Here is a 12221-nt window from a genome sequence, read left to right as displayed (position 1 = left end):
ATCTGAGTACTCAAATTTGAATTCCAGGTATGATTTGCAGGTTTCTAGTGTTCACAGAACAATAGGAAAAAGAGATAATAATATTGTGTAGTTTAGAAAGTGAGTCAATCTAAAACTTATGATGAAATAAAATAAATTTAATATCAAGATCCCTAAGGTAATATAATAAACAAAAAAATTCATACCTCTGAATGCCTGGGCACCAGATCCAATACATCCCTTTTGCTCATGGACCAGTGGAATGTGAGCCCAGGGTTGGCATTGCTGAAGGAGAAAGGGGTCTGGGTACTGGTCACTCCCATGACATAAACTGGCATCTGAAAAGAAAAAGTGGTTTTGTGCTTTATATCCTGCCCAGCTGGCATTATAAAAATAATGAACTCAGAACAGAGTCATCATACTGACCTCAGTAGCTGTGATGAGTCGAGTTGCAGCTGCAAGGATCCTAACAGCCCTTAGCTGAACAACTTCAATCTGCACTTCATCCTGCTCAATAGGGTGGAGAGCAAGCTTAGACTAGGAGGGAGTGTGTCAGGTGGACAGACGGCTTATGATACATAGTTTGTTTGCTGTTGTTTGGGGCATTCAACAACAACGAAGTACCATAGATATGTTTGTTTTTGTTCTTTACATAATTCCTTAAGGATAGGGACTATGTCTTATAGCAATGCCAAGTACTCTGTGGGTTTTTCACTAAAGATTACGTATTTCCAATGCCTGGTTAGGAGCATGCCAAATGAGGGGACTGAAAGGGTTTTCCTGGGCTGCTAACACTCTCCTCATCACCACTCCTTCCCCCACCTCCCAGTATGGTTCCCAGAAGGAAGAAGAGAAGCAGAGCAGAACAAAGAATCAATACCTGGGAAAACACAATGACTTTGCCAGTATCTTCATCTACTGTCTGGATGGTACCATGGACCACAGCTGTGCCAACCACCTTCCCTGTAACTTGCCCCCTCCTATTAACAACAGCCACTGTCTGGTTACTGATGGAGAAGTGAATGATAGATTGGGGCTGGGGGCCACCTTCGGATATTACCTGGAATTTAAACATACTGGTGAATGCCTGGAGAATGGGTAGAAGTCACATCTCTTTTCCCAACATTCTGTCCAAGCAACTTGACTTCATCTTCCCCCACTTCCTAACCAGCATATCCCATATAAACTCAAATGCAGAAGAAATGGAAATGCTACAAATATCCACAGGATTCCAAGAGGTAGTTTGTACCACATTCAGCATGGAATAGGGAAAATAGTAATTTTGTTCTTTATCAGATCCTGTTGAACTTGGCTGGGAACAGACAAGAGGAGGCCAGTAAGAAGAGGTGTGTGTGTGTTGGGGTGGGACAGAGGTAGAATGAGGAGAAAGGGTAAATCTTATTTTTCTGTCTTTAAGATCACCTGCATCATGTTAGTTGGAATCAGTGTCACTTTCTCTGGAACAAGTCTGAATGGAGGAAACACCTTGAAGGAGAAAACCAAAAGGACAACAGTGACTAACTAATTGATTTCATAACAAATGATCCTGCAGCTTATTCTAAGGAAAAAAATCCTAATTATGTAAAATGAAGTTATATACAAAGACATGTAGTTTATTTTATTTATAAATACAAATTTTAGGGGGCCGGCCTGGTGGCACAGCGGTTAAGTGCACACATTCCGCTTCAGTGGTCCAGGGTCCGCCGGTTCGGATCCCGAGTGTGGACATGGCACCACTCATCAAGCCATGCTGTGGTAGGTGTCCCACATATAAAGTAGAGGAAGGTGGGCATGGATGTTAGCTCAGGGCCAGTCTTCCTCAGCCAAAAAGAGGAGGATTGGCAGCAGATGTTAGCTCAGGGCTGATCTTCCTCAAAAAAAAAAACAAAACAAATTTTATTTATAATAGCAAAAAATTCTAAATTACTTAAATGAGAATGCTTAAATAAGTTATTACATAACCACTCACCGGAATAAAAGTGGCCATTAAAATTATGTTTACAATTATCTTTGTTTTTCACTTTTTTCAAACATATATAAAAGTAGAGAGAACAGTTAAAAAACTCTCAGGTACCTATTACCCAGCTTCAACAACTTTCAACACATGGCCAACAATTAGCTTTTAATGACATAAGAAAATACTTTTGATATAAGATTAAGATGAAAAAAGCAGTATGATTCATCCATGTTAAAATATGCATTGGGAAAAAAAGTGAAGGAAATACACTGAAATCTTAATAATACTTGCCTCTAAGTAGTGGAATTAAAGGCTGTTTTCATTATGCATCTTTACATTTTTTTGTGCTTTCCAAATTTTCTACAAGAAGTGTATTACTTTTTTTTTTTTTTTTTAAAGATTTTATTTTTCCTTTTTCTCCCCAAAGCCCCCCGGTACATAGTTGTATATTCTTCGTTGTGGGTCCTTCTGGTTGTGGCATGTGGGACGCTGCCTCAGCGTGGTTTGATGAGCAGTGCCATGTCCGCGCCCAGGATTCGAACCAACGAAACACTGGGCCGCCTGCAGCGGAGCGCGCGAACTTAACCACTCGGCCACGGGGCCAGCCCCTACTTTTTTTTTAAAAGATTTTACTTTTCCTTTTTCTCCCCAAAGCCCCCCGGTACACAGTTGTATAGTTTTAGTTTGAGTCCTTCTAGTTGTGGTATGTGGGATACTGCCTCAGCATAGCTTGACGAGCAGTGCCATGTCTGTGCCCAGGATCAAAACTGGTAAAACCCCGGGCCACTGAAGCAGAGTGCGCGGATTTAAACACTTGGCCATGGGGCCAGCCCAGAAGTGTATTACTTTTACACAGAAAAACAAAAACCAAAACCAAATTACGTATTGTTGCAAGAGTTAGACAACTATCAGTTTTTTCAGTCAAATGATTTTCAACTTGTGAAAACTAAACAGAAAAAGATAAATAATGCCAAATAACATGAAGTATGAATTTTGGATGAGATAATTTCCTTACTTCGATTTGCCGAGGAGCTGATGTGAATTTTCTCCCCATCTTGTCCCTGGCAATGGCCACAAGTGTGGATTGCCCAATAGCGACAGCTCGAAGGATATAATTTTCAGAGTATTCGTCCTGTTCCTCCATTAGCCTGCAATGAATGAGAAAGTTTTTAGGTGAGAAAGAGTTGAGGTTTTTTGTTGTTGTTGCTGTTTTTGTGAGGAAGATTGGCCCTGAGCTAACATCTGTTGCCAATCTTCCCCTTTTTGCTTGAGGAAGATTGTCCATGAGCTAACATTCATGCCAATTTTCCTCTATTTTGTATGTGGGATGCTGCCACAGCATGGCTTGATGAGTGTGTGTAGGTCCCCACCCAGGATCCGAACCTGTGAACCCTGGGCTGCCAAAGCAAAGTGCACAAACCTAACCACTACGCTACTGGGCTGGCCCAAGATTTAGTTTTAAGAGTGGTCAGTTATGCATTTTTTTAAGATGCTTAATATTTTTGGCTCATTTTAACTCTGGTTATAGGGAACTGCCAGAAAATGAATTTCCAGAGTCAAGACAAAGTTCATGGCAATGGCAGGAAGCTCCTGAAGGGCAAAAATTTGTTCTAAGGCTCCAAAGTAGCAATGTAAATATAGACTGGCAAAATTGCAAACACTAAACTCCCTTGGAATTCCTGTATTTCCCCTTTCACAGAGGGGAATACCAGTGCCTCTGCTTCTAAATGGATTTTTGAAGGTCTTCTAGCCTGAAGCACCCTCAAAGGATATCATCCAAGAAGAAGTTTCATAAAATGGAAATATTAATGAGACACATGATTATAGCCTGAAAACAAGATATCTTGGGTGATCTGGAAGGGGTATTTTGTAGAGAGCTGAATATGGGAAGAGAGTATGGGCTGAAAGGTACTGTGACAAAAAAGTGAAGAAGAAAGTCTGAAATAACCTAAGAGAGAGCTGACTAGGCTACCAGGAGGGAGATTCTCATGCTATTAAGCATGGGGAGAAAGAAGTACTGAAATGGTACTCACGTCAGGGTGACGATGGCAGAAGCCAACTGTAGTTTGAGCTCCATGTTTCTGAAATATTTATTTTGGAATGGGTGTTTGGAAGAGCCAAGAACCCTCACAGTTACTAACACAGTTTTACCTATTTCAACCTAGTAGTTAAAAAAAAAAGTAATTTTAGTAGAGGTGTCTCATTCGCCAAGGACAGTCTAACTCTTAGAGGGTGGCAAACTTTTATTCATGCTAAATGTTCCTGGTCAGTCTTTGATCAGATAAGCCTAATCTATGTGTACTCTTTTAAGTTGTTCTTTAACACTCTATTTTCTTCATCATGTTCAATGTTGGAATGTTGTTCTTTAAGGGCAAGCATTTCCATTAACATTACCAAAGGTCCTGGTATACATACACAGTAGCTGAGCAGAGACTATATTAAGTGATGCTAGATAGTGAGAATGAGGCCTGCTTCATTTATGAGATAAAGCAAACATCTCTCACCTTATCAATCAGATCGAGCTCCAGCTCTTGTATGTCTGACACCCTGAGGTGAGCCATTGCTGGACCCAAGAAAGCCAAGCACAGATCATAGACCTCCAAGGCGAGAAATCCAGGATGTACAGGAACTAACTAGAAAGAAGAAGATGGTAGCTGGGTAGAGAAGCAAACATGCTCCAAACATACTCACAGCAACTATTTTCATCCAAAGCGGAAAATACAGTATATTACTGCCTTCTTGATGGGAACTCTGAGAAATGACATTATGTGTCTTAGGTATAGCACAATATGTACCCTTAATGTGATGTTTCAGTTAATAGCAAAATATGTACCCTTAACAAATATTAACTGATAAAGAGCAGAATTTAAGTTGATTGAATTCAAGCAGAATCCAACATACATATCCAGCTTCTTAATTATGAACAGGGAAAGGATTTCATGAAGAAAACCAACCCCATTTATGTTGCAATCAACAGTGGAGAGAGAAAGTACTGAGTGGACTAATACTTTGTTTTTCATTCTTGCATTATAGCTCCTGCACAACTGCATGTTTTTCCATATAGTGCCTCAATCTCGCCTTTTAAAAACAAACATTACAACTAAGGTAAGTTAAATTCCTTTGAGCTCTTAGAAGGAAAGGAAATATATACATAGTTGATGTAAGGTATTATTTTATTGCTACAAGTCAACTAAAAGCAAATCACTTGGCATATGGACTATAGAGTCAGTTAATATTTTGAGTTGTTATATCCTGGCTGAAAACACCATACGCTCAGGTTATAAAGTCAACAGTACATCTAAGTATTCATATAGTTCTGTGCTGTGAAATTTACAGAAATGAACCTTCGTTTAATGGAAATTTTATAAATAGATGTCTCCTACACTGTCAGCTCAACCAGAACCAAAAATTGCCCAGTAATTTAGCTAGTTACAGAAAAAAACCTCTCGTTCAAAAAAAAAAGAGGCAAATGTTACTTTTGTAACAAGTTTGAGACATACAATGGAATTTTTCCAATCATTCTGCTAAGAATGAGTTTTTACCAGAGATTATCAGTCTGGGAATATTTCTAGAACTCACCTGGACAGAGCTTTCTGCTTCCAGGTAAGTAATAGTGACAATGTCCTGCTTACTGCTGTTGACTAAAAAATAACCAGATCCTTCCACAAGGCTAAATATTTCCTAAGGAAAAATCAGACAAACAATATTCCATTCCCTCTGGGTTATAAATAATTCAAAGAAAACAACTTTTACCTACCTAAGAAAGAGTATGGGATGAAAAGATTAAGGTCAATGGACCAAAGACAAAATATTATTAAAGTATAAGTCCTAAGGATATTGCAGCTAATTATTATATATACATTATATATGTGTATCAGTGATTTTCAACATATAAGTGAGCTTTTTTATTTCTATACTGTTAATTTTAATAACCTCGTACTCTCCCTTCCAATATGATTCCATTTAACTAGACCTATACAGCTTCTACCTTCACATCAGGATGGTTATAGATGGTGGCATTCTCAGGCAATACAGTTACATCATCCACCAGGAGCAGCTCCACAGCTGCAGATCTGGGCAAGTTGAAAAGTTCCTAGAAATGTAATAAGAACCACAAAGGTGAATATAAACTTTTAATTCCTCAGCTTAGTGAGAGAAGATGCCAGTACTGTTTTAAGTGCAAAGGTAACAGAATCATAGAGATGTGCAGTTCTCAGATTTACATCAGTTATAGATGACTCTTAAAGAAGAGCCTTAAATTTCAGTTATTTAATTTACATTTCTTATATAACAAGCTCTACTTACCTTTGGACTTTTCTTCTCTGAATAGCCCACAAAATTAACTCCAATGAGTACGGTTCCTTTTAACTGATGTACTTTAAGTATCTGATGACCTGCAGATGTGCAGAAAAATATCCTGTGAGAAACAGTGACATGTAGAATACAAAAGTGTCTCCAGAAAACCAAATTCTGCCTTAATTTTTACCAACTAGTGATTTATTGCAGGAGGAAAAAAAAACTGAATGGGGAAATACACAAGAAACAAAAAACTGGGTTTTTGTGCTGACTCTGCCACTATATTTCTGCGTGACCCTGGGCAACCACTTTATTTCTCAGTTCCTATATTAAATGAGGGATTGGGCCAGGCAAAATCTAAATTTCTTTCCAGCTCCCTTGGTCTGTGAGTCCAAACACAGGCTGACAACAGTGTATGGGGAAGTTTTTGTTTGATTTAAAAATGGCAGTGAGAACAAGGAGATAGTCCTTTCGAACCTTTCACTCTTCTAAACTGTTTTGTACATGTAAATATATCAGTCCCTTATTCAGAAATTTTAAATGGCTATTCCTTATTAGAGCAATTCAAACTCCTTAAACTAGTATTTGAAGTCTTCCATAATCTGACTGCTTTACCCATTCATTCTTTTTTCTATCTTTCTTTTTTTAAATTTAAGACAAATCTGCAACTTAGATCAATTTTTTTTTTTTTTTGAGGAAGATTAGCCCTGCTAATATCTTCAGCCAATCGTCCTCTTTTTGCTAAGGAAGACTGGCCCTGAGCTAACATCCGTGCCCATCTTCCTCTACTTTATATGTGGGATGCCTACCACAGCATGGCTTGCCAAGCGGTGCCATGTCTGAATCCGGGATCCAAACCGGCGAACCCCAGGCCGCCAAAGTGGAATGTGTGCACTTAACCGCTGTGCCACTGGGCCGGCCCCAGGTCAATTCTTATTTTATTCTCAACACATGATCATGACTAAATCTGTGTAGCGTTTTCTCATGATGCTACATCCATCCATTCATTCATTCAATAAAGATTTATTGAGGGCCTGCTATATGCTGGGTACTATGCCAGGTAATTAGGATACAGAGAGGAAGAAGTAGGAAACACAATCCTTGCCTTCAAAGAAACCCACAGCTTAGTACGGCGACTAAGAGGCAAACCAACCCCTGCAATACAGTGTGATAAGTGCTGTTACAGAAGTATGTACAGAGCACATATATATAGAGTATATAAGAGCACAAAGAAGGAATATTTTCCTTAGATTGAGAATAGAGAGGGACAGAAAACTCCCAGATCACTAGAGGAAGATTTCAGCCCAGTGAAGATATGAGAAAAGAGAACATACAACATACGCAATGGAAAGAGGTGTGACAAGCTTTGTCATAGCTATGGATCTAAAGTTGTTGACTGTGAGAAAAATGTAGGGTATATGTGGGTGGTAATAAGAGGTGAAGCCAAAGAAGTAGGCAGGGGTTGGTATGTTAAGCTGCAACATACGAATTTTATCCTGGAAGAAACGGACTCCCTGAAGACAATATGGTGACAGTAAAGTCAGTTGTGAAGAGTATAGGCTTTGCTGTCACAGAGCTTGCTGCTGCATCTATTTACTGTTGTAATCTCAGGGCCTAAAACTGTAGCTAGAATATAGTAAGAACTCAATAAGCATGTAATGAATGAGTAAATTTACATAATGGGGATAACAAGGTTACTCTCTCATGGTTGTTACGAGGATTACATGAGAAAACGTACATAAAGTTTTTAGTGCAGTGCCTCGCATGTCATAAGAGCTGAGTAAATAATAGCCCAAAAAACAATTTTAAGAGAGAGATTCAGATTTGTACTTTAGAAAGATCATTCCGGACAGTAGTGTGAACGATGGATTAGAGAGTAGCAGATACACAATGAGATCAGTTAGGAGGCTACTCAGTAATTAATCAGCAACTGGTAATGCAGGATAGAGGTAATAAGGACACTAGTGATGGACTTAGAGAGGAAGGGATGAAACCAAAAAATATTTAGAAGATAACATTGATGGTATCTGGTGATTGACTGGTATAGGGTATAAGGAGCATCTCTTTCTTCTCCATCATTTTTTACACTAACTGTATCATACTATTTGTATTATAGTGTTATAGTATTATACACATATTAGTATTATGTTGTCAAGTTCTGTAGCAAAGCTCTTAAACTTGCTCTGAGTGTAAGCTCCTTGTGGGCAAGGAAAAGGTTAAACCTTATTCCTCCTTCTCTAGTGTTTCTTATTTCATTCAATGGTTATACCATCCATCTAAACGCTCATGCCAAAAACCTAAAAGTTAGCCTTTGTACCACTTTCTTCTTCACCTTTGGGATGGATCTGTGATAGACTGTTATATTAATGGCCCGCAGTGAATCATGCCTGCTGGTATCCATGCCCTTGAGTGGTCCTTGCCTACCTTGACTAGTTTTGGTCGGTGACTAGCTTCAGTGAATGGGACATCAGCAAATGTGATACAAGCAGAGGACTGATGAGCGACTGCACATGAGGGCTTGTTGCCCTCTTAGAATTTCATCTAGTGCCTCTTGCCCCATCTCTAAGTTAGTCTCACTTGCCTTATTCAGCTCATCCTTTCTATTTCCTCTTTCCACCATCTCGTCAGGTCTTGGTGTAAACATTACTTTCTTAGCATAGCCTTCTCTGTTCTAAACTAGGTTAGGTTCTCCTGTTATAAGCTCTTTTTTTTTTTTTTTTCTTCTTTTTTTTTCTTTTTTTTTTAAAGATTTTATTTTTTCCTTTTTCTCCCCAAAGCCCCCGGTACATAGTTGTATATTCTTAGTTGTGGGTTCTTCTAGTTGTGGTATGTGGGACGCTGCCTCAGCGTGGTCTGATGAGCAGTGCCATGTCCGCACCCAGGATTCGAACTAACGAAACACTGGGCCGCCTGCACCGCAGCGCGCGAACTTAACCACTCGGCCACGGGGCCAGCCCCACCCTGTTATAAGCTCTTAAAGCACCTCATATTTGCCCTTCAAAACACCTAATAAAGTTGTAATATTTGAAGTCTGGCCTCCCCAAATAGATTGTAAGTCTATGAGAGCAGAGACTATGCTTATCTCACTTACCATTATATCTCCAAGTGCCTAGCAGAGGGCCTTAAATGCAGTAGCCATTCAACAAATATTTTTCTAATACCTGAGTAATATTTCCATAGTATTAGGCAAATAATAGGCAAGCAATACATTGACAAATTATTTTTTCTATGTTCTTGTGAGAAGTGTTGAATCTTAGGCTCGAGTTTTGCAAACAAGGAAGTTTACCTTTACATTTTCTAAAAAATACAAAGATCAAATACAAATGGTGAGAAATGATAAAATCCGAAATAAAGCATAACCCATAAGGAAATACTTAGTGCAGAATTGTTTAGCAGGTATATGAAAGGATTTGTAAATTTTCACAGTACCATGTAGCCAGGACTGCCCACTGCCATCATCCTTTGCTACCATCTTCACTGAATTATAATTTTCAAAATGAGCTAGTGTTTCATTTGAGGATTTCCATTCTAGCATTAGTGAACTGAAATTATCAAACTTTCTCCTGTGTTGATCAAACACTGCCAGTTCCAGGACTGTGTCCCTCAGGCTTGATACAGGAATCTGCATTAAAATAAAAAGAAAGAAAAGAAAAGAAATAAACAACAGCTTAAGAGGCAGTAAGATATCCCTGAAGCTAGGGATCATGTTTTCTCCCAGTCTTTTTTCTTTAACAATTTTCAAACCTGCACATATGTTGAAAGAATAGTATAAAGAATACCTATACATACTTCATCTGGATTCACCATTTGCTTTCTGTATCTCTCCCTCCACTTTCCTACCCTCTGTGTGTCTTTTCTTTTTTTGTCAAATGATGTAGGCATCACGTCACTTTACCCTTAAATATTTCAGCATGCATTTCCTAAGAATGAGAACATTCTCCTAAGTAACAAAAACAATATTAACACACATAAGAATATTAACATTAATTCTGTGTCATCTATTTTACTTACTTACTTAATTAATTTTTTCCTTTTTCTCCCCAAAGTGCCCCTGGTACATAGTTGTATATTTTTAGTTGTGGGTACTTCTAGTTGTGGCATGTGGGATGCTGCCTCAGCATGGCTTGATGAGTGGTACCATGTCTGCACCCAGGATCCGAACCAGCAAAACCCAGGGCCGCCAAAGAGAGCACACAAACTTAACCACTCGGCCACGGGACCAGCCCCTATGTCATCTATTACACAGTCAATATTTCAATTTCCCCAAATGTCCCCAAAATATCTTTTATACTTGTTTTTTATTTTTGATCTAGATTTGATCTTTTATTTATTTATTTTTTTTGGTGAGGAAGATTGGCCATGAGCAATCATCTGTTGCCAATCTTCCTCTTTTTGCTTGAGGAAGATTGTCTCTGAGCTAACATCTGTGCCAATCTTCCTCCATTTTGTATGTGGGACGCCTCCACAGTATGCCTTGGTGAGTGGTGTATAGGTCCGTGCTGGGAATCCAAACCTTCAAACCCTGGGCTGCTGAAGCAGAGCACATGAACTTAGCAATTATGCCACTAGGCTGGCTCTATGTTTTTTTTTTTTTGCAGGGGAAGCTTCACTCTAAGCTAACATCCTCCTTTTTTCTTCCTTTTTCCCCCTCAAAGCCCCAGCACATTGTTGTGTATAGCTGTGAGTTCTTCTGGTTCTTGTATGTGAGCTGCTGCCACAGCATGGCTACTGACAGACAAGTGGTGTGATCCCATGCCCTGAAATTGAACCTGGGCTGCTGAAGTGGAGTGCGCCAAACTTTAACTGCTAGGCCATCAGAGCTGACTCCCAATTTCATTTTTTTTAAAAGAAAAGCTTTTTTTTTCTTTTCCCTTTTTCTCCCCAAAGCCCCCTGGTACATAGTTGTATATTCTTAGTTATGGGTCCTTTTAGCTGTGGCATATGGGATGCTGCCTCAGCATGACTCGATGAGTGGTGCCATGTCCGCGCCCAGGATTCAAACCGCCAAAACACTGGGCTGCCTGCAGCGGAGCATGCGAACTTAACCACTCGACCACGGAGCTGGCCCTGATGTTTTTTAAAGACTGGCACCCTGAGCTAACATCTGTTGCCAATCTTTTTTTTTCTTCTTCTTCTCCCCAAAGCCCCCCAGTACATAGTTGCATATTCTAGTTGTAGGTCCTTCTGGAAACCCTGAGCTGCTGAAGCAGAGCACATGAACTTGACCACTCGGGTATGGGCCCGGCCCCTCAATTTGATCTTGATATATATATATATATATATATATATGTTCTTGGACAGAATGACTAGAATGACTCAACATCATAAAAATTTCAGTTGTTCTGAGTTTATATATAAATTTAACATAATCCCCACAAAAATACCTTGAATTTAAGGAAACCTATTCCCAATCATTATCTGATCACAAAGCTAACCAAGTAGAGACTTTAGTGGCCACAGAGGAGAAAGAATACAGACATTACAGAACTAGTTCAGTAAAGTCAATAAACAAACAAGCATCACTGCAACAGCAACAAAAACCAGTAACAACCACAAAATCTAATGAGGGGAAAAATCTTATCTCAGAATCACTACATTACATTATTTAAAATGTCAAGTTTTCAACAAAAAATTGTTAGAAATGCAAAAAAACAAGAAAGTATACCCTATACACAGGAAAAAAAAAGCAGTCAATAGAAACTGTCCCTGAGGATGCCCAGACATTGAACTTACTACAAACAGACTTTTAATCAACTATTTTGTTCAAAGAACTCAAGAAATCCACGTTTAAATAACTAAATAAAAGTAAGAAAATGATATCCCATCATATAGAGAATATCAATAAAGAGATAGAAGTTTTAAAAAAGAACCAAAAAGAAATTCTGAAATTGAAAAGTATAATTGAAATGAAAAATTCACTATAGGAACTCAGCAGCAGATTTGAACAGGCAGAAGAAAGAGAGCTTGAAGATAGGTCAATTTAGATTAT

General features: G+C 38.9%; 1 protein-coding gene and 1 long non-coding RNA gene across 4 annotated transcripts in view; one reads left to right on the top strand and one right to left on the bottom strand.

Moving 5' to 3' along the window:
• LOC138924273 (uncharacterized) overlaps positions 1-12221 on the top strand; it is a 79928-nt gene that overhangs the window by 2440 nt on the left and 65267 nt on the right. The window contains exon 2 of the long non-coding RNA XR_011439177.1: positions 4970-5041. This is a non-coding gene — a long non-coding RNA (uncharacterized lncRNA). The remainder of the gene's footprint in view (positions 1-4969; positions 5042-12221) is intronic.
• Positions 1-12221, bottom strand: part of NUP210L (nucleoporin 210 like) — a 90804-nt gene that overhangs the window by 20507 nt on the left and 58076 nt on the right. For all 3 annotated transcript variants that reach the window (XM_001495921.5, XM_023641096.2, XM_070268127.1), the window contains 11 exons: positions 9662-9854; positions 6242-6330; positions 5925-6029; positions 5516-5617; positions 4441-4569; positions 3970-4097; positions 2952-3084; positions 1402-1464; positions 860-1039; positions 406-486; positions 186-317 (listed from right to left, as the gene is read on the bottom strand). In XM_001495921.5, coding sequence (XP_001495971.1) covers positions 186-317; positions 406-486; positions 860-1039; positions 1402-1464; positions 2952-3084; positions 3970-4097; positions 4441-4569; positions 5516-5617; positions 5925-6029; positions 6242-6330; positions 9662-9854 — 1335 coding nt within the window. The remainder of the gene's footprint in view (positions 1-185; positions 318-405; positions 487-859; positions 1040-1401; positions 1465-2951; positions 3085-3969; positions 4098-4440; positions 4570-5515; positions 5618-5924; positions 6030-6241; positions 6331-9661; positions 9855-12221) is intronic.

The sequence above is a fragment of the Equus caballus genome, chromosome 5 (assembly GCF_041296265.1).
Source record: "Equus caballus isolate H_3958 breed thoroughbred chromosome 5, TB-T2T, whole genome shotgun sequence".
Classification (NCBI taxonomy): domain Eukaryota; kingdom Metazoa; phylum Chordata; class Mammalia; order Perissodactyla; family Equidae; genus Equus; species Equus caballus.
Note: the sequence above shows the minus strand (reverse complement) of the source record. Positions and strands in the feature narration are given on the sequence as shown.